At 41.4% G+C, this 25,535-nt stretch overlaps 1 protein-coding gene across 1 annotated transcript in view; it reads right to left on the bottom strand.

Moving 5' to 3' along the window:
• The window catches only part of ADAMTS5 (ADAM metallopeptidase with thrombospondin type 1 motif 5), a 112,378-nt gene that overhangs the window by 73,066 nt on the left and 13,777 nt on the right, over positions 1-25,535 (bottom strand). Inside the window, exon 2 of the mRNA XM_077293998.1 lies at positions 15,699-15,831. Coding sequence (XP_077150113.1) covers positions 15,699-15,831 — 133 coding nt within the window. The remainder of the gene's footprint in view (positions 1-15,698; positions 15,832-25,535) is intronic.

Below are 25,535 nucleotides of genomic sequence, written 5' to 3'. Positions count from 1 at the left end.
TGTGGCCCTCAAAAGAAATGCCACCTCACACCTTTTCTGACCCACTGCCAAACCCCTCATGCTGAAGGATGTTACAGGCAGCAGATCGCTCTCCACAGCATCTCCAGACTATGTCATGTCTGTCACATGTGCTCAGTGTGAACCTACTTTCATCTGTTAAGAGCACAGGGCGCCAGTGGCAAATTTGCCAATCCTGGTGTTCTGTGGCAAATGCCAAGAATCCTGCACGGTGTTGGGCTCTGAGCACAACCCCCATCTGTGGACGTCGGGCACTCAGACCATCCTCATGGAGTCAGTTTATAACCATTTGTGCAGACACATGCACATTTGTGGCCTGCTGGTGGTCATTTTGCAGGGCTCTGGCAGTGCTCCTCCTGTTCCTCCTTGCACAAACGCTGAGGTAGCAGTCCTGCCGCTGGGTTGTTTCCCTCCTACTGCCCTCTCCATGTCTCCTGGTATACTGGCCTGTCTCCTGGTAGTGCCTCCAGCCTCTGAACACTACGCTGACAGACACAGCAAACCTTCTTGCCACAGCTCGCAGTGATGTCCCATCATGGATGAGCTGCACTACCTGAGGCACTTGTGTGGGTTGTAGAGTCCGTCTCATGCTACCATGAGTGTGAAAGCACAACCAACATTCAAAAGTGACCATCAGCCACAAAGCATTGGTACTGAGATGTGGTCTGTGGTCTCCACCTGCAGAACCACTCCTTTATTGAGGGTGTCTTGATAATTGCCAATAATTTCCATCTGTTGTCTATTCCATTTGCACAACAGCATGTGAAATTGATAGTCAAACAGTGTTGCTTCCTAAGTGGATAGTTTGATTTCACAGAAGTTTGATTTACTTGTAGATATATTATGTTGTTTAAGTGTTCCCTTTATTTTTTGAGCAGTGTATATATTGTGGTAGATTGGCTCACTCGGCTGCACACGGAGACACAGGTACCACTGTCTCTTTAAATCTTCTGTTGGTTTATTGTACAGGTTACATAAATTTGGAAACCTGGTGTCAACCCCTGGCTCTTGGGCAACCACATTTATCACAGACACATTTTCAAATGCCCTTTTACACTGAGATCTCGTATTTGAGTAGTCCTATTTGAGTTGGCCTCACTGGTCACCGTCTCATCCTCATCACCAGCGAGGACACAAAAGGGAACTTATCCACCTATGACTGCTATAGTATTTCATCAGGCTTGCGCTGGCTCCTATCCCAGCCTTCCCCCATAAGTCCCAGAACAGGCTAAAGTTCCGCCCTATTATCACTGGGTGTAGCAAGTCCTTAACCACCCCAACTTCATGAGATTCAGTCCCACAATTAGTTTTTATAGTTACTCTGGCAACAAGGTAGTCCTTGGCGTCCTCATGAATACAACGAACGCTCAATGTTTTTCCAGGGACCAGCTGCTGAGGGAGTGTATCAGGGTCACCAAACTCATCGAGTCCAAGAATCCTGATACCAGTACCTCGTTTATTGTTATGGGACAAGTCTGAGGTCCCTTACCGGGCTGATAGTCCACACTGAGGGCGGGATAGGCATAGTATGAACAGCGCCTCTCAAGGCTGAAGTCCATCTGTTTGGTGGGCATAGAACAACTGGCGGCTTTGTGTCCAGGACTGTGGCATCTCCAGTATAGCAAGTCTTTACCAGCAGCCTTTGGGAACTCCTCACCAACCCCTTGAGACTTCCCTCCAGAGGCAGCTCTACTACCCCTCTTTTGGGCATTGGGCTCCCTCTTGCTACCCGAGTATGGGGATGCAGCACCCCCTAGCTTCCTTAGGGACCTCTCAGCCACCTGGTACTTTTCTACTGGGCTAACCAGGTAATCTGCATTTTGGGGATCCCCTGGCCAACCCGTGTCTGCACCGGCCTAGGAAGGGAGTGGATAAATCTGTCCATTACAGTCCACTCCACCATCTGGGCAGGGGTGGAGGACTCCACCTACAACCATTTTTGTACCAGATATAGCAAACTGAACATTTGGGAGCAAGGAGGCTTATCACCGCAATACGCCCAGTGGTGGGCCCTTTGTGCTCGGACAGACATAGTCACCCCTGAGTGTGCCAGCATCACAACTTAAATTTGGCATATTCCCGGGCATCTTGTAAGGCCAGGTAATAATGATTCCTCTGGGGATCTCCAGTTAGATAAGGGGCCAGTACTTCCACCCATTGGTCTGGCGGCAGTCTCTCTTGTTCTGCTATCCATTAAATAAACAGTCAAAAATGCTACCAATCATCACCCGAGTTCATCTTTTGAATCGCTCGTCTTACCGCCTTCCTGATTTATGTGTCATCACCTTGATGTGGGGGAGGGGCGGTTTCTCTCCTGTGGACAACTCCCACCAGGAGTTACATCTGCCTTTGCTGCAGTTGGATCTGCTGCATTAGCAGTTTATTTGTTTCCTGCTGTACCTGCTGATGCTCCCGGTATTGCTGCACTTGTCACTGCTGCTACTCGTGCTGCTGCTGGTGTTGCTTCTGCTGGCTTATGATCAGGTGCTTGATCAGCTCCTCCATTTTGCCTGAGCATTGTTCCATCCCTGCAGCCACCTTCACCCAGGACATGCAGTTTGTCCACAGTAGTCACACCTGCTTCCTGGGGATCTTGCTTACACTTCTAGCACCAACTGTGGTAGATCGGCTCACTCGGCTGCACACAGAGGTAGACACAGGTTCACTATTTCTTTAAATCTTCTGTTGGTTTATTGTACAGGTGGCATAAACCAACATAAAGTGAAAATAAACACAGCCCTTCTGGCAAAACAAGAATGCAAAACAAAATGGGGTACAGTAGCTGCATCTGTGGGGATCCTCCCGCTCAGGATGACAACCACACACTGGTTCAGTTTCTCCTTCTCAGGACACAAAACACTGGAGATCCTCTCTCCAGCCCTACTGAACAATGACTGCCTCCGGAGGCCAGCTATTTAAGCCCCAGACCACTCCCTGGAGTGGAGATAAGGTGGACAACCTCCCACCTGCTCTATGGTTGTGTTAAAAAAAACAGCTCTTTAAACTAATTGGCTGTTAACCTTTTGCAAAACTTATTGTGCTGGAGGAAATCTTCTGGGACTGCAGAATAACCGCACCAATACAGATCTCCCCTCCAGCACCTTACCAGTGACTTTGTCACAATATATATGTATATATATATATATATATATATATATATATATATATATATATATATATATATATATATATATATTTATGAGAAGTGTGAGATCCCTTTTAATGTGCAAATGACAGATTTGTCAGTATGTATACTTCTAGGGATAGGAAGCTAAAGGACTATTCACCCTTTAGCTTTATCAGCCCACTGGAGTTGTCCTTTATTACCACTATAATATATTGTATACGGCTACATTTCATTTCACGCCTTGATAACTGGCGGTAGTATAAACATGACATAATGAAGGGTTAGTGTAAGCATTCGCTATTTGCACCAGCTTCTCCCATGCGAATGTGGCTGACTCAGCTCCTACATATACAGTTTACAACCCCATCCTCCATCCACGGTTTATGAGAATAACAATTCTGCACAGATCCAGTCATGCTATGTATATATTCTAGGAACTGGTAAACATGCTGATGTCAGCAATCACGGCTGAAACTTTTAACATTCCTTATCTAGTGATCTAGAAGGAGATTCCTGGGTCCTGAGACATAATATGCATAGTCCGGGGTTGCTTCCAGCATCCAAACATCTGTTCTCAATCTGTGCACAGACATCTATAAATAATGGACGACTGTGTAGTAAAATTGTGCAAATCTTCTCTATCTATACATCTGGACCCGTGGACAGTAGTAATTGTCTGTGAGGAGGTGCAGGAGCTAAGTAAAGGGGGAGTCCTAGCTCCAAGTAAAAATCAACAACAGCAGTTCATAAAGCAATAACTGGCATAAAAAGAATTTAAACAATTTTGCACAACATTTATTTACACATTTATTTTCTGAGATTTGAGGTCGGAGTCATTATTGCATTAGCACCTTTTTTCTAGCCCTTAGTGTTTATTTGCCAGCTCCTCCAATTTTGTTTAAAAGTGGGTAAAGATTGGGAGGTGGGACTGTAGTGGATCATGGACTAACATCTCACTACAATTTACACAAAAGTGAATTTGTAAGCCAAAACCAGGAACGGGTCATAAATGCAGAAGTGGTGACGTGCTTCTATTATACTTTTATGCCATACAGAAAAAAAAAAAACAGGAATAGAATGTCAGAACACAGTTTAGACAGACCCATTGACTGAGCAATAACAGTTATATTGTATAATAAAGTAATTTCAGATATTACAAAGGGTCTATGCATAATGTAGTTACAACCACCGAGGATACTGCAGTGGGTGAGGATAGCGGTCACCCACTTGCTACGTGATAACTCGATAGACTATGAAGAGAAAGGACAGGTCAGAATTTAGAGTTCTAGGTCAACTACTTTTTTTCTTTAGAGGGAGATGTTATTATAGGGAGGAAACAGCAGCTGTAATTGTTTGCTTGGTGTCAACATGTGTCCTGGACGTTTTCTAAAATGAGTAGAAAAAGTAAAATAGAGATGAGCAAATTGGTTCTAAGCAAAGGGATTTCGACACCAATTTTGCAAAAAAATTATGATTCACTCTAAGCGCAGATTTTTAGTGATTTCTTTTGTCAAGATTCCAGCAAAATAGTGGCCATATTACTGAATTGTAGCAGACCAGGAAAAGGGGTAATGAAAAGCCAAAAAATAGTACACTCTGCCTCACGACTGGAGCTTCCCACCAAGTCCTCCCTCTGGCTTCAGCCTATTCTGGCCTTCGTGGCAGGTGAAGTTTTCTTCTGCAACTTCTTTCACTCTGTGATGGCTCATTCTTCTCAGAGTGAAGGAAGACACAAAAGAGAAGGCACCTTTCAAGAAAAGCAGGAGAGCCAACAGAAGACTGGGTGGGGATCTGTAGCTGAGATAGGGATGAGCGCCAAGAGACCCCTGAGTATATAATAAGGCACATTTGATTTGCATCAAATTAATTCAATGCATAGATTTTCTTTGGAGGCATGCAATTTGGTATTTTATGAGTATGGTCTAAATTAAAGCATCATCAAAGGAAACATATAATCATAAAATTGGGACAGGGAACAAGGGGGAGTCAGCTCATCGAAATCTGAAGCACCTTGCGGGCATAATACACCGCACAGAGCCTCCCTAGTCTAGGCAGATATAATCATGTGAAGAAAAAGTGGTTCTTCAACGATGATGAAAAAAACAGGTACCAGTAAGTATAAAACTTCACATTTATTTAAGCATATTTAAAAGTCAAGCATGTCAGCATTTCTCACTGCAGCACTGTGACCATGATTAAACCACGCTAGCCGTTGTATTTTTCTGTAGTGCTGCAGTGTGTTATGCGGACATGTTGGACTTTTAAATATGCTCAAACAAATGTAAAGTTTTATACTTACCTGTTTTCCCAACTCCGCTGGAGAACCACTTTTTTCTACAGCAAAGGAAACATGTCCTCTACCTTTTCAAGTATGTACTGGAAGCTTTGCGACTAAGGGACAAAATCGCCAACATTCAGAACTCAATGGAGCATGCAACAATAAAATACATTAGAGACCTTATAGATTTGTGCTGAATTATGGCTAGCTAAAACTTACAAATGTAGTATGAAGCCGTAGTATTGCTTTGGGCACTACGGTCTATGGTCTATAGTAGAGCAGAGTTCCAGTAGAGATGATACCCAAATTTGGCCTGAAAATTCATCTTGATTCATTTGGATACTGGGCAAGTTTTCTGATGACAGAGATGGGAGAATTGATTAGCAAGATGATTGTTCAGCAGCCACATCAGTAGTTCATGGCCCAGGGACAGGAGCCCTGCCAGCCACCCCCTGGAATTTCTTGCGCCTCTTCTGACAAGTAGATTCGGAGCCATGTTATTTGTGCATCATACCACAATGATGATATCATGATGAGCCTACCAATGAAAAAATTGCCAGGACTCCGGCAGGTAGGAGAGATCACAGTCCAGGATCCAGAATAGATTTGCTCATTTCTAGTGATTTCACATGGAAGAAACCTCCCATAAGTGATCCTTTCCAGGAGTTTTGACACATCTTTTGATTCTTCTTGTTAGGCTCATCACGTTAGGTAGATTTTCTAAGCCTCAAGTCTGAGTGGGCACACGGACCTCAGACATTGATGAAGCAGACAGGATGACATGTGGGCAGTGAGGACTTGGCATGTTCAAGAATCTCAGGAGCAGTAAGCCGGATGAAGTGGAGCCCAGCATGGAAGTAAAGCACAATATGCACAGAAGGTGGAGCACATCAAATATAGATATCTACTGCTTCAATGCCAAGAAACAGGTGTGTGTCTTAAGGACCATTAGATAGTTAGATAGGTATAGGGAGATAATGTAATTGATCCCCGATGAGCAACCTGCAAAACCCGACGTGGAGCACAACAGAGGGCAGCAGAACCAGGGCAAGGAAACGGAGCCCAGTATATCTGGGATAGACATGTATAACACTCCTCTTTATTAAGAATGTTTTAGCCCAATCTGTAAACACCCCAAATCCCATAGGGAACAACTTTTTATGCTTGGAGTTTGTGTATAGCACCTCCATTCAGGTTGGAACATCCATGAATTTGCCATGACTGTTTCCAAAAAACTTATTGACTACTGGCAAAAATGTTTTTTTTCAGAGCCTCTGGAATATTCCAGGAGAGATGGCAAGTATGTTTTTTTGTGGAACGCCATAATGAAGCATGTCACAGTTCTTTTCTATGACCTTTTCAAAAGCCTCTGTATAAAATTAGAGACTTACAGAGGTACAGTGGTGGTTCATGTATCTCTATGGCAGCCATGTGTATGACGCCTTACTGAAATCTCTGCAGTTCTCATCCACTGTTCAACGGAATATTCATCCAAGAGAGGGATCCTACTGTATGGATATCAGGAGAGCAGCACGCACCATCCAAAGAGCAGGAAATCTAATCCTCTGGCCTAAAAGCTTTTAGCTTATATAAGCAAATTACAGCAGAGGGAAAGTGGTCTCATTTTTCAGTTATAATTGTAGTCTAACCATTAAAAAAAATCCCGTATGTCACAGATGTGATGGGAAAGCCTGGGAGATACCTCAATGATTAGCAGCCTCACATCTGCTGTGTACATGCATAAGTCAGGTGCACACTGGCCATAGTTTGGGACTTTTTATCAGTATGGTGAGCTGGAGAAAAATAATAGTAAATAAACAAAAGAAAAATATAAATTAGGAAAAAGCAGTATACATACTTATGAACATTCCAATATGCAAAATCATTCAGGTCTTGCCTCCAAACACATAGACAGATCTACTTTTTCAAGGTGTTTTCCTAAATCCAACCTCTTTTGCAATCCAATGCGCGAGACTATTATGATAGTTGTCAAGCATTGAATATGGCAGTATCATCTTCCCAGTAGCATTCACTGGAGGATGGATTTTTTTTTGCCTTACCCTTAACTCTGTATTAGGTCAAGATTTTAGTGGAGCTGTAAAAATAAACACAGCATAGATGACAAATGTAAGATTGCTGGAGGTCTCACTACTGGGCCACCCATTGACCACAAGAACTGGTGTCCCAAAGTCCCCTGTATGAATGGAGCAGTCATGAGCATGTGCAACCTCTGCTCTATTTACTCGTTGAGGTCGCACATGCTCAGTTATTCTCCGTTCACACAGTGGCTTTTGGTATTCCCTGTAGCCGAATCCTTAGCAATGATACATAGCTTAGCCAACTTCCAAGAACATTTGGAGAATATCTGACTCTATTTGCCAGCTGTAAAGAAAATCTAGAAGTATAATCAATGCTTAACACCTTATACGATGTGCAACGCTACCATATTTTAAATGGCCATTTACCCTATTTGTAAATTGGCTTGGAGCAGGTGATCATATGGCTTGATTCTTCATATTTGCAGTGAAGTGAAGTTTTAATTATTCGCTTTATATCTCTAATAGCTATTTCCAGTCCAGAACAATACAAGTCCAGCAGAATTCTCTGTGCCAGGCAGACAAGTGCTGGCTGCTAGGTTGCAAATAGTCTAAGCCATGTCGTGTTATGTCTTTGGTCTTGGCTTGCCAAACTGAGGATCGTGCTCCACATGTCAATGCTTTGGTCCTGTTCTGTACAATAGAAATAAAACAACTTTCTCGACTTTCCTGCTGACTGGATGTAGTCAGTATATTTGTTATCTCTGGCCCGGCCATACAGTGACTTCCACGCTGTAGCTGATTATCTCCTGTTCATGCCCATGACCACTGGACAACTGCCAGAGTCTCACTGATTTAGGTTATGTCACACTGCCTATCAATGGTACTAAACTCAGCAGGAAGGATGGGGAAGGAGAGAAGTCCGGAAGTTCAGGGAAAGTCATAAAGTGTCTGTGTGACTCTGCTTGCTGACTGTGGACATATCTATAATTCCCTGGATATATCCTCTTAGAATATACCGCATATGCATGACATTTCATTGCTTAAGACTTTGTACAAGTTTCTAAAAATGTAATAATTGTAAAAACTTACTATCTTTATACTACTATATAACATTGCCAAAATAAACTTCCCTAAAGATTTAGTGAACGGCTTTTCATATCAACTGCCCATCCCCAAACCTATTGTTAAATAACAGTACACAGTCATTTCCCCCTCTCAACACAAGCCTAGTGCTTAACCATCCTAAAAAATTATACTATCCTAACATGATCTCTCTCTAGCTACATGATAAATGTTAATGGCAATAGTGGTGGTCATAGTTTACTAATACTCATTACATTACAACTGGTGGGGAGCAACATTAGTCTTTGACTGCAGGGGGGATACTTTGGCCTTGACTGGTGGAGAATAACATTACTCTCTGATTGGTGAGGGACACAAGTGATTTTTGACTAGTAGAGAGACAACATTTGTCTAGGGTAAGAGTAGGACAACATTGGTCTGTAATTGGTGTGGTATAATACTTATCTCCTACTAGTCGGGGTGATATTGATCTCCAAAGAGTCATAAAATGAGAGAGGACAACATTGCCTCCAACTTCTACTTGACAAGTGACTGGTGGGGAATGTTATTAAGTTTCAATGGTCGGTTGGCAAAATTAGTTCATGAATGATGAGGGATAGCATTAGTCTGAGTGGTGGGACAATAATAGTTTCTGATTGGTGGAGGACAACATTGGTCTCTGGCTAGTACAGGGCAACATTGATCTCAGACTGAAAGGACACAATTTGCCTCCAAGTGGAAGGACACAATATTAGTTAGGAACTGAACAGCACTGGTTTTTGACTGATGGAAACAACAATGTTCTCACAATAATAGCGGGGATCTCAACGAGGTCACGGCAGTACAGCCCGGCAGGTAATGCAGCCTCAGTGACCGGAGGTAATCTCAATGACATCACCGCCGGTCACTGAAGCTGTGCACGCAGCAGTCCAGTCACCAGTGGTTCTCAGCCTGGACGGTTGCATCTTGGCACTGTCCAGGTTGAAAACTGTTTTTCCTCCAGATATGGATAATGGCGTGGGACAGAACAACAGACAGGTGAGAGATATTGTTGTTTTTTATTTTTGTTTTCTTACAGAAGATGAGGGCTTCGGTGGAATAGGCGTTTGGTGAGTATAACTGTTTATGTTATTTTTAAATAAAAAAGTAAAAGCGTGTTTTGTTTTATTTCTAATAAAGGACTTTATTCTTGCTGTGTCTTTATTTACAATACAACTATAGGATTAGTAATGGATAGGTGTCTCATAGATGCTTGTCCAATACTAAGCTGTGGGCCTGATGTCACCTGACAATGCAAAGGTGACATCAACCCCACAAATATTAACCCCACTTGCCACCGTTACAAGGCAAGTGGGAAGAGCCGGGCAAAGCACCAGAATTGGCGCATCTAATAGAAACACCTTTTCTGAGCAGCTGCAGACTGCTGTTTTTAGGTTGGGGGAAGCCTATATCAATGGCCCTTTACCATCCTGAGAATACCAGCCCCCAGCTGTCTGCTTTAGTAAGGCTGGTTGTCAAAAATGGGGGACCCAACATCGCTTTTTAAAATTATTTATTAAAATAATTAAAAAATTAACGTGGGGACCCCTCTATTCTTGATAACCAGCCTTGTTAAAGCTGACAAATGAGGGTTGTAGGCCCCAGTTGTGAGTTTTGCCTGGCTGGTTATCAAAAATACAGGAGAACCCACCCCATTTTATATTTATTATTTATTTACAGTGCAGGAGCGGCTGATGAATACTCCCATCAGCCGCTCCTGCTCTCGCTGTTATTAGCGGCAGCAGGTGTCTGATGATGGGAGCAGTAGTCCCATTTGCTTGTACCAGTGACCAGAGGTAAACTTTACACCTCCATTCCCAGATGAGCTCTCACGCTGTCTTTTGACAGCATGGGAACCATGGCTCTCTGACCGCCGGGGATGATTTCACCGCCGATCAGAAGCAGTGTTTGCCGCGCACAGTAGGTGTTCGGTACAGATGCCAAACTTTACTGTTCGGGTTCGCCCATCTCTAATCAGGAGATCCTGTATTTGGGGAAGATTTATCAATGAAGTAGGAAGAACGAAGAAGAGTGGAAAAACACCCTAAACATTTCTTAGTCCTATCTATTATTCTCAGATAAATAACGTGAAGCTTTTGGGTTCTGAGTTGAGATAACACACTGCCTCCCCCCTCCCATCTGTCTACCAGTGCTGTTATATACCTTGTACAATGACTCCATTATGAATTGACATACATTGAAAAAATGAAGTATACATTAGATTGATGAAATTTGTCTAGCATAATTGTTTTATGCAATTTGCATTGCAGCTGTCTAATATAGCAAAAAAGCCTTTGGGTGCCCTGGTCCCATTAAAACTTTTTTTTTAAATTCCCAATCAATCTAGCCTATACTTGAAAGGGTTACTCATCTTAAATGCAACGTTACATCAATGAAAGACAAATTTGGCTGTGTAATGTCGAAATAATCGTAAAAAAATCTCTTTGGGGAATAGTTGTGCATGGGGAAAGATAGCTCTCATGCACATGTTCATACAGATGGCTTTACGGAGACAACATGAACAGGATTCCCATATGCATGAGAAGCATAAAGATCAATAAACTAACTCCCAACTGAAGCCGGAGTATACAAGATCTGTCATTAGGGGGTCGAGTTTTGATTCTTTTATATTCCTAAATTGGACTCTTGTGAATATACTATAGACTACTGTAAATTAGTTTTCCCACTTAGGGGCATTTCTTCTAGATAACAAATGTTCTACAATATGGCAACCTATAGGATTCACATATATGAAATCCGAGACATTGGAAGGAAAAGTTGGGCTCCAGTTCATAAATGACATATTACATCTCTATACAACTCTAAGGTTGCATGAGGCTTTAGGTAAAGGACAACCAGGAGCCAAAACACAAAAAGGATTACTCATGAACCAGTCATCGGCCAGTCCATTACGATCCCAATATTAATTAAGCTTTCTACCGTCATCCCATAGTTCGACTCTTCATACACCGCTCTAGTGGTCACTAATAGTAACACTGAGGACACGTAATTTACCTAATGGGATACAGGCCGCTTCAGAGAGAAATGATTCATCAGATTGAGAAAACACGACTTCATAACACATTATTCTCTCGCTATTTAAAGTGGTTTGAACTAGTGAACCGAGACTCAAAGGCAAACTTTATTTTGATTTGGCAATGCCTTATAAGTAGTTTTCAAGTTGGCAGTTTCAAAATCAGTTTCCCTTGTGTTGTTTTTTTCCTGCCAAGAACACAAAATAATATTTTTTTTCTAATTTTTTTTGCATTTTTTTTTGTAAAGGGATGATTGCTCTAAAAAGTCATGCGCTTAATGTACATGATATAATGAAACGGCATAAATAGATGTACAGATGTAGCAATCTTTAAATAACCAGTTGGAGTACCATGAAGGTTCATTTCAACCAATTGGTATTTTGGAGGTGTGCCTGCTGCAGTGGAAAGTCAATGAGTGGCAGTACTTTGCCGTTTGCATAGGTGTGTTACGACTTGCGATGAGAACTTGGAGCTCCATGTTTTTTATTCAACAGGGCAAAAAAAAACCCAGTTTGCTGACATTTGGAGGAAAATTAGAGTGGGGGACATGAATCCTAAGGGCAGCTACCGACAACTATAAAGTTCCTTTCTCCCTCCAGACAACTTAGCATGCCAGTTTTGTTACACATGCTGGTTCCGCTTCCTTCTTTTGGGTCTACTGCTCTGTGTTGTGCTCCTGGGTTTTTGCATGTTGCCCAGTAAGCACCTAGGGCATCAACAACCTAGACCTATTTAAGGCCCACTGTCACACACACCTACAGTATGTCTTTGGATTGTGACTCAAGGTTCTAATTTTGTGTACTCCACCACCTGTGCACACAATGCTTAAGCTGCTTCCAATCCTGCTGACTTCACTTCATCCATCCTGCTGTTCTTAAGACTCCTGTGTGTGCCATGTTCTCGCTTCCCACGTGCCATCCAGCCAGCTGCACCAACACCAGGGGTTCGTGTATCCACCCAGACCAGGGGCTTAGTGGTTCCTTGTAAGGTGAGGCTAGCAAGTACTTGATAATGCATCAAAGAGATCATGGAGCATTATTTGATCCCCCAGACCCTTGATAAACTACCTCTTGCCTTGGTAGTATTAGAGATGAGCGAATCTTTTGAAATTTTCATTTGCCAGCTATGCCAAATTTTTTTAAAAATTGCATTAGCAGTGAATTGACACTATGGGCAAGTACTCCTATTACCCTGAAAAGACGTATGTAACACTGTGAGTCTTCTAGGACTGTATGCTGTCCATTTCAAGCTCTTCAATGCAAACACAGTCTCAAATGCCAAAGTGACCACAACATATCTGACTATAGGTAAATGGATGGTAACTGTTCTTTGCTGCTGTGCTGTCACAAACAATATCTGTAATTTTTTTCAGCATTTTTAGCCTTTCTTTTTATCTGTCATTAATCTGTGAGCTCTGACATCCTCTCGTGATCCTGACTCACCACAAAATGGCTGCTTCATTTCTTACCTTGACTATTATATAAACTAAGATTGATCCTGCTCATTGGCTGTGCTATACTATGTGGTCTTGATGTGATAGCTAAAGGGCATTATAGGGAAACCTGCCCTGCTATGCTGAAAGTCATATGATACTTCTTTGACTGATGAAATCTTTAGGTGATTCGCGCAAATCAAATGTCAAACTGCTCAGTTCAGTGAACTCTTAAAAATTTGACACTAGTTAGATTCGCATCAAATGGATTCGTTAATCTCTACTTGGTATGGAAAATATAAATAGTCTTCCAAAGTTTGTAAAGTACCTAAAGTATGGATGCTCCAATACTCATTACTAGGACATATACAAGTAGTTGGCATAACTTCTACATCTAGTTTTTATCTTGGGTGGTAGCTTAGCTCTCAACCTACAAAATACTTTTCGGATATATTTTTGTTACAAACCACACAGTAAGTCTAATAACCCAACTGTAGTATTTTGATATTCTTTCTGAACTGTATGAAGCCCTTTAAAGGTTACAGCAATATGATGCAAAGTTATGGAATCATCATCAAGACTATAGAGATAGCAATAGAAAGAAATACGAAATACGAAAAATCGCAGAGATTTTCCATGTTCTGCTGGTTGTAGCCAAGGCCAACACCACCAGCAGTTTCTTCCCTCCTAACCTTCCACAACAAATAAAGAAGCACAGTCCGAGATAGGTATACAAAATCTAGAATAATTACATGAAATGGCCAGACTCTATGACGCTGCCGGAGAAAGCTGAATACAGCATTAAAGCATAGACAATGAATGGAGCTGCACTCCAGCATGAGTACTACTGCTCCTTTCTAATGAAGATAAAAGTTTCTCATTCGGCAGATCAATACAAGTTTCTGAAGTTAGATCCCCACCGATCAATAAGTTATCACCTATCCTCTGGAAAAGTGATAATGTGTTCCAAAGTGAATACCCCTGTAATATATATATATATATATATGGCCATATTCAGCAATTCTGCTCCATCTGCATATCATTTTCCATGATTGAGCATATAGCAAAACATAATGGAGATATATATATACACACTCCTCAACATTCAAATGGCAACACCAAGAAGGAAAACTCATGGAGTTATGTAAATCACATGTTAATGATATGCAAATGATGAAAAAATGTAATCCAAATTTTCTAAATATCTTGATTTATTCAATTTCTAGTATAAGCGTCACACGCAGAAATCCTCACACTTACAAACTTGGCTGCTCTCAGTGATGTTATTAATGGTTGTCTGGGGAATGTTCTGAATGTACTTCAGCAAATCCTCATGATCTTCAACAGGCAGCTCCTGTGCAAGTTCTGACCAATGACGTCGCAGATATGCTCAATGGGAGACTAGTCCAAAGAAGCAGTAAGCCATGGTATACTTTGGAGAAATGACCATACAATAAGTTTTACAATTGATTCATTTTCTTTGTATGCGAAATTGACAAACTACAAACCAAAATGTGGGCATTAATTAGTCTCTACTTAAACCCTTAAACCATCAGAAGGCCTTTGCACATTGGGCTACGAGCCAGACGTCCAGCAAGAGATGTTCCTGCGACCTCATGCCACCACCCTCAAAAGTTATCATGGCAAGATGGCAATGGAAGATTATCATCTTTTGCTTTAAGGCTTGAATTTAATGGCAGCTGGAGATTGGTTTCGATGTCACACTGGTTCTGGTGTGGGGTGGCAAAATGTATTGTAGCATGACTCCTCTAGTCTTCACTCCGGGTACATTAACAGCTTCACGACCCAGTGGTACGGACATTTCTCCAAAGTCTTTCAGGAGCCATTTTTCAACACCACAACCCCAGACTGCATGTTACTTGTGCTACTTTGAGCAGCCTGTCTCCAGATTTATCTCCCCTCAAGCACATCTGAGACGTCATTGGTTGGCAATTGCAAATCTTGTTGATTTGCTCAAGTATATTAAGGGCTGTAGAACCTTCCTCTGTCAACCATTAATAACCTCATTGATAGCAGCCAAGGCTGTAAGTTCCAGGATTTCAGGATTTTCTGACTAAATCGAGATGTTTTGAAAATGCAGTTTTTCATGAGATTAACATGTATATTGATCCTGTGATTTCTATAACCCCATGACTTTTCCTTTCCTTCTTGGTGCTGCAATGTTAATACTGATATCTATATATACTGTATACATTCTAATAGAAGATAGCAAATTATACATTTCCGTCATAGAAATTGTGATTTCATTGCGGGAGAAGAGAGATCAAAAGGTGACAAAACTGAGTGGTGAAGTTACGGCATCGCGGCCCATACTTATCTGGCTCAGTGAACCATGTGATTTGCATTAGTTGGGTAAACCCCATGACATCTCTGTGTAACGGTTACAATATACTGTGTATATAATCTCAATAAGGCATTTACACAACCTTCAATGATAATACATTCTTATTACACCATGTCAAGTGAGTGGTGTCCATCCCCATGATGACCCCCTATTGTGTAGTAAAGAACCCACCGTGTGCAGGTTAATCCCTCCGTTAATAGTCGGAGAAGTGCAGGTCTGGAATTCATTGACGGGTATTTGGGTTACTAATGCAGCTGTTTAGAGTGTTTGATTTGGCTACAGAACAGAAACAGCACTACATACCAATTTCATGAGCGACGGTGAAAGCTGCATGGAGGCCGTCATCTTCAATTACTGCACAGCTGCGCTCAGGAGAGCATATGGTCCCCACGTCTGCCATTCCCAGGGTATCACATGAATGATGCCCACATAAATCCTGCCCAAGAAGAAGGAAAAAAATAAGTCAGGCAAATCTTGTTTTCTTACGCTTAACAGTGAGCAACAACGTGTTGTCAGCAACTTACACAGACAAACCCTCCGGCTGGTGGATGGGGTCTTGCCGGAGTGGAATGGATTACAAACATCACCTGTCTATATAACAAGCATTTCCTTGCCAGTTCACATTCACATTTCTGCATTATTCAGACTGAAGTCATATAAAAACATGTGTGATAGACCATCCTGGGGATATTCATCGTATTTACAGGCGTGGTGCTATATTCGATACCTTCTATATCTCTCTACACTTTCTTTACTCATGGGCACCGATTCATCAATAGCATTTTCTTAACGAATTTTCCAGTTTTGTCTTTCTGTTTCCGTTAGTGACATTTGCGCCAAATTCATCAAAGATGATATTTTGCTCTTTTATTTTTTTCTTGCGCCTTTCAAGACTAAACTCCCATGGTACAAAAACACAGGAAATTTTCCTCTACATATTTCCTTGCGGAAAATCCATTGCATTGTACAGTGCGTGAGATTTTTAGAAGCTAAAAAATGTTGCTTTCACCTATGCAACACTAAGGCTTCTTTTACACTTAATGTGTTTTTGCGGGCTGCTTTTTGCGGCCCCAATTGATTTCTATGGGGCCGCGAAAATAGGAAGCAAAAATTTGTCGGAGCTCTGTACGCCGTATGACCATAAGGGCCACATTTACCACCGTGAAAAAAGATCGAGCCTGTTCGATATTTTTCACGGCTTACGGAGACGGCCCTCATTGAAATCAATGGGGCCGCAAAAACAACAGAAGCTTGCCCAGTGTGTTGATTTAGCGGTACACCGTGAAGACCGTAATTGCAGAACGCCATATTTTTACTAGGACACTCCCATGTACTTCCTGTTCATCACTTCGAAGGCCTGCAGAGACACGAGACGGACCTACTCCAAATCAGAAAAACGGGCCACAAAAAACATGGCAAGTGTAAAAGAAGCCTAAATTAAGACACATTTTTCACACAGTTTGCACCAAATTTCTGTCACTTTTGGAATTTTTATTCCAGCTTTGATAACTTTTCGAAAAGTGGTCACAGCTCAGCATGATATAAAGTGGAGTAAATTACGAGAGAAATGTTCACCTGTGCCTGAAACGCGTAAATGAGTGATGCATCTGTCTGTTTGGATTTTCAAAGTTCATGAATAAATCCTTGGCAGTATTTTATCCTCACTACACTTCTACGGTTAAACGAGGGATTGTCCGATTGTCCATGTGGGATTTATGTGCACTTGGATGAGCTGAATATTATTTTATTATGTTTCCCATGTTGGCGCTCAGCAGCAGAAAGAAGCGCCAACTCATTAAGAGGCACATGCCTGTTCATACATTTAGTGCATCTTACACCAGCAGATCGTTCATTTACGCAGGCAGACAAAACATTGGTTTTGATTCATCGGACTCTAAATGTCACAAAAATTTTGCAATGAATTGAAATATAGCACATGATGAATTAGCAGAAAACATCAGAATGATGATACTCGTACCCTTCCCAAAATATGACAAGGGCTGAAAAAAGTAGTGCAAAAAGGTTGCAAAAACCATAAGAAATTTGGCCCAAAAATAAAGATGCTTAAAATTCAAGCATTTATTTTTTTTAAAAAAAAAGAGTGCAAAAAGAGTGATACTTTCTTTTTTTTTTTTGTTTTCTTTCTTGGGTTTTTCTTTCTCTATAGAGAAGCCAGACTGTTAAATCGCACATATTTCCCACTCATCCGTCATTTTACGAACTGTACTCAGACTGCGCTGAATGGACTGGCATTCATTGGCACAAATCTATAGGCACATATGAGGCTGCCAAGTTTGGGTCAGTAGATCTGCTGCCAGACCGTGAATTGTGATCCGAGTATGGACAGCGAAACATGGATATGGGAAACTGGCCTTTAAGGGCTATTACAACCCATTGTATAGGTGATACCCAATTGCCAGAAGAGGACACTTGTGTCCTCTTTTCTTCCATCGTTCATTGATGGCTGTAAGAGCCTAGCAGATCGTCAAACTGAGGGTGCGCCATTCCACTCTATTCAAGTCTACAAAATTGTGGGTATTCCAACCCATTGTATAGGTGATACCCAATTGCCAGAAGAGGACACTTGTGTCCTCTTTTCTTCCATCGTTCATTGATGGCTGTAAGAGCCTAGCAGATCGTCAAACTGAGGGTGCGCCATTCCACTCTATTCAAGTCTACAAAATTGTGGGTATTCCAACCCACTGTATAGGTGATACCCAATTGCCAGAAGAGGAGACTTGTGTCCCATTTTCAGAAAATAGAAGAACAGCGCTCCATCCAGGTGTAATAATAGAAAAAAACTTTATTCTGCCATGGTAAAATACGACGGCTCAACCAACAGTAGGTCTCTGTCAAATACCACCTACTGCTGGTCAAAACGTCGTATTTTACCATGGCGGAAAAACGTTTTTTTCTACTATTACACCTGGATGGAGCGCTGTTCTTCTATTTTCTGATTGTTGCTGTTCTCCAAGAGGGTTCCATGGAGTTGGAACGAGCGCCCTAATACAGCGAGTGCTGTCAGCTTCTTTTTTCATGTGTTTGTGTCCCATTTTCTTCCATCGTTCATTTACGGCTGCAAGAGCCTAACAGATCGGCAAACTGAGTGTGCGCCATGCTGCTCTACTCAAGTCTGCAAAATTAGCCAAGCTAGGCGCTCAGCTATGTTTGGACGTCTTATAGGGGTCGTCTGGCCTGTGGATACATGTCTGCAGTCACTTCATGTGACTGCAGACTTGTGAATACTTACAACACACGCACTGCACCCTGTGAAAGTTTTCAGGTGTTGGCGCCAGGAGCGATTTGCATACCTCCAGCCACTTTCTGACTAGACTGTGTCCAGCTACGTTAAATACACTGGAGTTAGGCCATGTGACCACATGGATGAAAATTGCACACTCTTGGTCACAGGAGTGCACACTCCCACTTCAGACACGAAGAGTTAGCTGCACCTCTTATGACACCAGAGATGAGTTTCTAAGTATCTCTGTAGACATAAAATACCCACTGACATTATGACACAGTAATGTAAGCAAAGTGTACAAATAATGGTTCTACATAGAAATACGCCAACCATCTAAAAAGCAGTAAATGATATGCTGCACATAATACCAGGTTTGATGTAATTTTGCTTTATCGCTCGATTCCATGACAGGTGACGCAGCAAGTTTAGACATTCATGCCATAAAATTGCTATAATTCACCTAGGACAAAAGAATGCAGAACGTCTACAAATTCCTGTTTTTTAATCCACCATGATGTTGAAGCTTGTCTATCAGCAACCTGCCAGCAGGAATCAGTACGGCTGAAGGAGAATGATGAGACGTGTATCGGTGGCACCCTCATCACAGGTGACAGGATTAACATACGTGTATGAACGACGTAGGATCCCACATTTTTGTGTTATGAAGCCTTTCACTCTACCCCATGTGCTCTTTTTTTTTTAAGTTTATCATCTCGAAATATTTCAGGAATACTGCAACCGGCTGATAAGGACACCTTTGATTTAATTACAAAAGACTCCGGTATCGGAGGCATTTGGCTATAATTTGTGAGAGCAGCTTCTTCCCCGCGCCTGTGACTGTGAAAATTTGATTTTACGCTGTTTGGCCAGGGACTAATTGTTTCTATAAAAAATCTCCGTATATCACGTCGGCTCTAAAGGAGCTAAACATTATTATTAAGAGCTTTAATGTTTTTCTGAGATATGTCACTTCCCCAGAATGATTTAGAAAACAGCAAAAAAAGAGCATGAAAAAGGGGAAAAATATGTTGTTTTCTCCCATACTTTAGTGAATGTGGAGGGGAATCCGATAAGTTGTTGCAGCCTTTCCAGCACACGTTGGCCAAAATACTCAATGTTTAACTGTCTAATAGAAGTGAGCAAATTAATTCAATGCAAATCTAGTTTGAGTAACATTTTTAGGAATTAGCTGAATTCAACAAGGCTAATGCATTTTAGCTATCAAATCACATGATAAAGTACAGCCAGTCAGGAAAAACTATCATAGGCTGTATAAAAAAAGAGACGGGGATTAATCAACCATTTGTTTTGAATCTGGATAGTGAGAAGACATCGCAGTTCAGTCATAGAGATAGTGAGAGGAAACCATAAAAGACTGAACAGACTGTATAGAAATAGCGTATGACAGCACAGGAGTGACTATTATAGGCTGTATAAAAGCAGAGGCAGGGAATGAAGCTCCAATTTATGGGGAATCTAGATTAGTGATAGGATGTCACAGCTCAGCCATCGAGATAGGGAGAGAAAGCTATAAAACACTGTATAAACTGTACAGAAATAGTGTATGACAGCACAGAAATGAAGAGCAGTTACTGCCTGCTTACCCTTTGCCATATATGATTAGGTCAATATGACATTACTTAGGTTGTGTTTGCTTTCAAGAGCTTGAAATAAGTCAAATCACTGTCTAGGAAACTTCACAGTGTCATATATATCTAGTCATTGCAGTTTCCTATAAAGCAAATTTTTGGGAAATATTGGTGAATTTTCATTTCAAATTATTCACTCATCTCTACTGTCTAGAAATTTGGCCCAAATTTCCTTTCAAATCCTAAGAATTTAGGCCCGACCAACAAATAAATTGATTATACAGATCTGCCCTCCATCAATTTCTGTAACATTTGCTTAGGACTCTCACCATTTAAATTCTGCCTAGATCCACAGACGTTTTAACACCAAACTTAGAAAGAGTCCAGAAACGCAGCAAAAATTCCATAAGACTTAACATTTACGCCATCATGTTTAAAACAGGATATCAAAAAATACAGGAGCCCTTGAACTTTCCTACATGTTTCGGTAGGTTATGCCTAATTAATGGCCAACAGCCAATTTTAAGGATGTCTTAAAAAAATGGAAGCACCCATATAAATTTAAATTGGTTTGGCAGGTGGCATGTTTCATTTTAACATAACTTTTGTCATGGTTGCAATGTTCGTGGAGTGCGTCTACGATCAGGCTTAGCGTAAACCATTCTGTTTACCCAATCCCTGTCGTCCTTTAGCCCCTGTACAGAGATCTGTACTTACACAGAGACCCCTGGGTGGAGGCCACAGTCAGCTGCTGCCCATTGACGCAAGCTGGTGGCAAGAAGAGTTGTCATGCAGGGTTGATACCAAAAGGTCACATCTGAGACAAAATCAGAAAGAAAATGGGATGTCAAAATAGAAGCCAAAGTCAGAGAATGGGATAAAGCAGGAAATAACAGCTAGAAAAAGGAATAGGGGTATACCAGAAAAGCAGAACTTATTGACTGGCAGTGGAAACTGATACTCAGGGTTTAAATAGCAAGCAGCTCCACCCAATGCTGACAGCAGAAAGAGACCCAAACTAGCAGAATTTAAGCCAAAATCTTCTGGCCTGGCAAGAGCCACAAGTCCCAGGAATAAAACAAGGCAAAACAAGGCAAATAAAAACTCTGTGTCTACAGATGAGCGAAGGAGTAGAGAGAACAGGCACCGACACAGATGACACAGCTGTATTTGTTCAAATTTTAAATGAGTGACTTCTCTTCTTTACAGATGTTTGGATGGCGTAATTCCAAGCAGAATGTGTGGAGATCGTTCTTACTTCTATTCAGCTGAGGCAATGAAAACTTAATCTCCGAACACTAACAAATACTCGGAGGTCACCCAAGCGTGCACTCGCTCATCACTAATAAATAAGTAATAAATAGATTCTGTCACTAGAATAAAAGCTGGATGACCCAACACTGCTGTTCTGGCCTCATTCAGTAAGGGCTTGCAATGTAACACTCATCGTCTGTTCTGGAATTTGGGGTCAGCCGCACCTCAATTTAGTGGTTGGAGGAAAGTGGATTAAAATCTGAGCTGCCGGTAGCCCAATGATGATCAGGAGACAAGATCCATGGAAATGTGGTTTGTCAATGAGTTTGGAAATTTCACACTCCTTCTTCAAGACAAACCACAATGATCTTGTCCTAATGAAGAAGTGTGTCACTTCTTATTTCCTGATCATTATTGGTCCACCAGCAGCACAGATTTTAATCCACTTTCCTCCAGATTCACATTTCTCTAGATAGTGGATCTGCAGCAGCCTCTTCCTAAGCTTTTTTAAGGGTTCTGATTTCACAATCACAGCAGGTGAGCATAACTGACCTTTGTCTCCCCTTTTTTCTTGGATAAGACCCTATTGCGCTTCTTGTCTCACCAGTTTCTTTTGTCTATCAGTTCAGCAGTTGTCTACCCATTCTCTTAAAAAAGTCAGATACTGCGCATGCCTAAATATGACCCTACCATCGAGAAGCTGCAGAATGGGTGACACAACAGCTTCAGATAATAATCTTTTGACTTCCATATTATGTACTGTTTAGAGATGTAAAAAAAGATGACAACAGCACTGCAGGTGGTAGGAGACCTGTTTGGATGGGACTAGGTGAAATCTCTGATAGCACTTCTGCTTTGCTCACATTTTGCTTGGGATAACGCCATCAAACACAACATCTGTGAAAAAGAAAAATCACTTTTTAATATAAAAACAGGTAAAATTAAAAGGGTTATATTTTGCGGACCTTTTTTTTATTAAATACATGAATTTGGGGCCAAAAATAATTTTTTGCAATTGGGTTTCATTGCAGGTTTTGCACTGTTTGACTTTTATAGGCTTTTTGTTTAATGCACATTCAATGTTAATGTGGTGTGCGGCCAAAAATAAGCTGAGAGGAGCTCAGAACAGGACAGATAAAAGAGTTACAGACTCTCCTGTTAGACAGTCAGAACAAGGTCACCCACTGATTCTCAGTTAGATGTCATTTTCTCTTGTTGCTGCAGTTTACCTTACAAACTGACCAGCATTTCTGTCAATACAATGGCGGCGGGTCATGTGATCAGACCTGTCCATGAGCCTCCTCCAATAGAAAAAAAAGCTTTCCCATGTGTGGTCTTTTACAATTGGAGGAGGCCGATAGACAGTTCTGGTCACATGACCCTTGATCAGCCGCCATTCTACGGTTAGATGTGCTGGTCGTTTTGTAAGGAAAGATGCACTAACAGAAAGTGACCTACCTCTTTATCTGAGAATCCATTAGTAAGCTCATTCTGACTGTCTAACAGGAAAGTTTAGGAAAAAACAGACACCAAGGGCAGTAGGGTCTTATTCTAGGGCGGAAAACCAAGGGAGAGAGAGCTGATCACCTTACGGGGTTGTTTGACCCTCAATTGAGGAATCAAGTATATCAGCTAGTGCAGCACCCTCGAGCTGGGAAAGCCCATCAGGCAGAACAAATAGGAGGACAGTAGGAGTGGTAGCCTGCTCTGCCGATGTAGGACTCAAGAAACCAAGGACAATAGTATTCTGTGGTTCTCTTGATAAAGAAGTTGGCCAAACTTTGAAAAACGTAGAGAATAAATTGCTTGGGCAAATTTCCCTATCGTCCTTGGTTTTTGAGCCCTACATCGGCAGTGCAGACTTCCCCCCCATTCTCCTACTATTTGTAACAGGAAAGGCGATGGTGGCGATAAGGTGGCCACCATGTTGGTGACGAGGCCTAACAGATCTCAGCTCTTTACTGGAAACTTGTGTGTAAAATTGGATCACCTTCTGCCAAACCATTTCCATTTCTTATGAGTGTTTCCTTAATTTTCAGATACTCTATTCTAGCGACATGGCAGCAATTCTATTTACAGGGTGCAATTCCCATCACAGCTACTGGGAGACTGCATGTAGACACATATACCAAAAACATCTCCCAAGATATACAGGAAAAGCATGTTGGTTTGTTAGTTCGCTTTAAAGCTGTCATCTTGGACCACTTATGAGTTGAGCGAAGGTAAGAAAAAAGGCATCTTAAGTAAAGAGACAAGAAAGATTATAATTACCGGGTTATGTTACTATAAATTTCCCCCAAAGTGGCAATTGTAGTGTCGGTGTCTGAGATTTTGAAGATTTGGCAATCTTGGAGTTACTGATATAGTGATCTGCAAAGAAAGTGAGGACTTGTAGGCTTCAAGCTTGAATTAGACAATGATGACCTTCAAGGTGAATAGTGAGAAAATAAGCTTTTTAAATACTCAATGGCAAACCTGTTTGCCTAATGTTTGTGATGGGAAAAATTGGTCCAATAGAATCACCCAAAAGTGGTGGCGACACAAGCATACATAATTTTGTCAGAACCATCCAAAACTAAAAGTCTATATACTGTGATGATTAAAACAACCCTCCATGTTGGCACAGAAAAGTGACTTGGATTGGCACATTACCTGCTGTCCATTGCTTGCTTCCCAAATGCTTCTCTGCAAAGACTGGCATTCTGGTCCTCCTGCATCTCAGATAGGTCCGCGTAGTGGCTTTGTGCAGAAAAAGTTATGTAAGAATCATGCCCATATAGCACATCAAAGGCATTTGGGGCAAGCTGTATAGCTTCCCATGTCAAAGCAGTGGCCATCTTGGATGAAAGTGGATCGGAATGCCGTTTTTTGGCAGAGGAGCCAGCGGGAGGCAAAAGGAGGGCACCAAGTTGGGTGACTAATCTATACATGACAAATGTGCAGTCACCATTCAGTGCCAAAGTGGAGGGTCACTTTAAAACTTCACTGGAATCAAAACTATTTTTTCTACTTAAAAAGAAAATTTTTCTCGAAGGAGCAAAAGATTGCCTTACAGGGCTATTCCTGTAGAAACAAGTTATTAACTATGCAGAGGATAAGTGCTAACTGCTAGATTGGTTAAAAAATTGAATAAAAATGTGGCACGTTTGCTGTTGCTCTATATATTCTCAATATGATTCATTTTCTAAAAAGAAATGATAAAATTAATCAGCAAAAATAGTTGTATTCATTGTTTGGTAGCATGCATCATTTTCTGCATGCTTAAACAGTCTTGTAGAAATCCTGCAGGTAACAAAATGGTTAATCTTCTGCTGTCCATCATTGGCTGGATGAAGCACCACCCATCTAGCAGGGGGGGGGGGGTTGTAACAGGGGAGAGGATCCTGCTGCAGCTAGATGTCTAAAGATAGTGAGAAGGAGAGGAAAGGATTTATATATATATAGAAGATTAAGGGAAGAATTTCAGGAGAGAATGTGTGTGCATTTTAGTTTAGTGCTCCCGTAAGTATAATTTTGCTGTTTCTTGTACTTAGGAAATTGCTTTATATTTATCAATGGGGAGTTTTACAATTTTCAAATGAAGACAATATATTAAATTCTCATCATTACAGACATCTTTGTCCAAGGTCAATACAACCACGAATACAAGGGCTCGGAGGAAGCTGGATATTGCTGAATTGTGCATCTCTACAGAACGAAGGACCGGGAGAACATGATGAGGCCAAGAACAACAAGAATGTATTTATTCATTGTAACAGCAACTCAGTTAAGGAGAATGTAGATCTTCCCGGACGACTCTACGGGTTGCGATGACATTAAATGAGCCGATATTGGATTTTTCTGTCATTGTCCTTCTTGTGTAAGGAGATATTAATAAGAGCAGATTGCACAGATTTACTTTTCACGATGGATTTTACAGTCATAGTAACCTCAGAAAATGTCATGGTAACTTGATGATAAAATCATGAAGGAACATGGCAACAGATCTATTACAAGACGTGCTATTTAAATCCTTGCCGGCGAAAGCGGATCTAGTGCCAGCCAAGAAAGTGA

Source organism: Ranitomeya variabilis, chromosome 3 (assembly GCF_051348905.1).
Source record: "Ranitomeya variabilis isolate aRanVar5 chromosome 3, aRanVar5.hap1, whole genome shotgun sequence".
In the NCBI taxonomy this organism is placed as follows: Eukaryota; Metazoa; Chordata; class Amphibia; order Anura; family Dendrobatidae; genus Ranitomeya; species Ranitomeya variabilis.
This window is presented reverse-complemented; position numbering and strand designations above follow the sequence as displayed.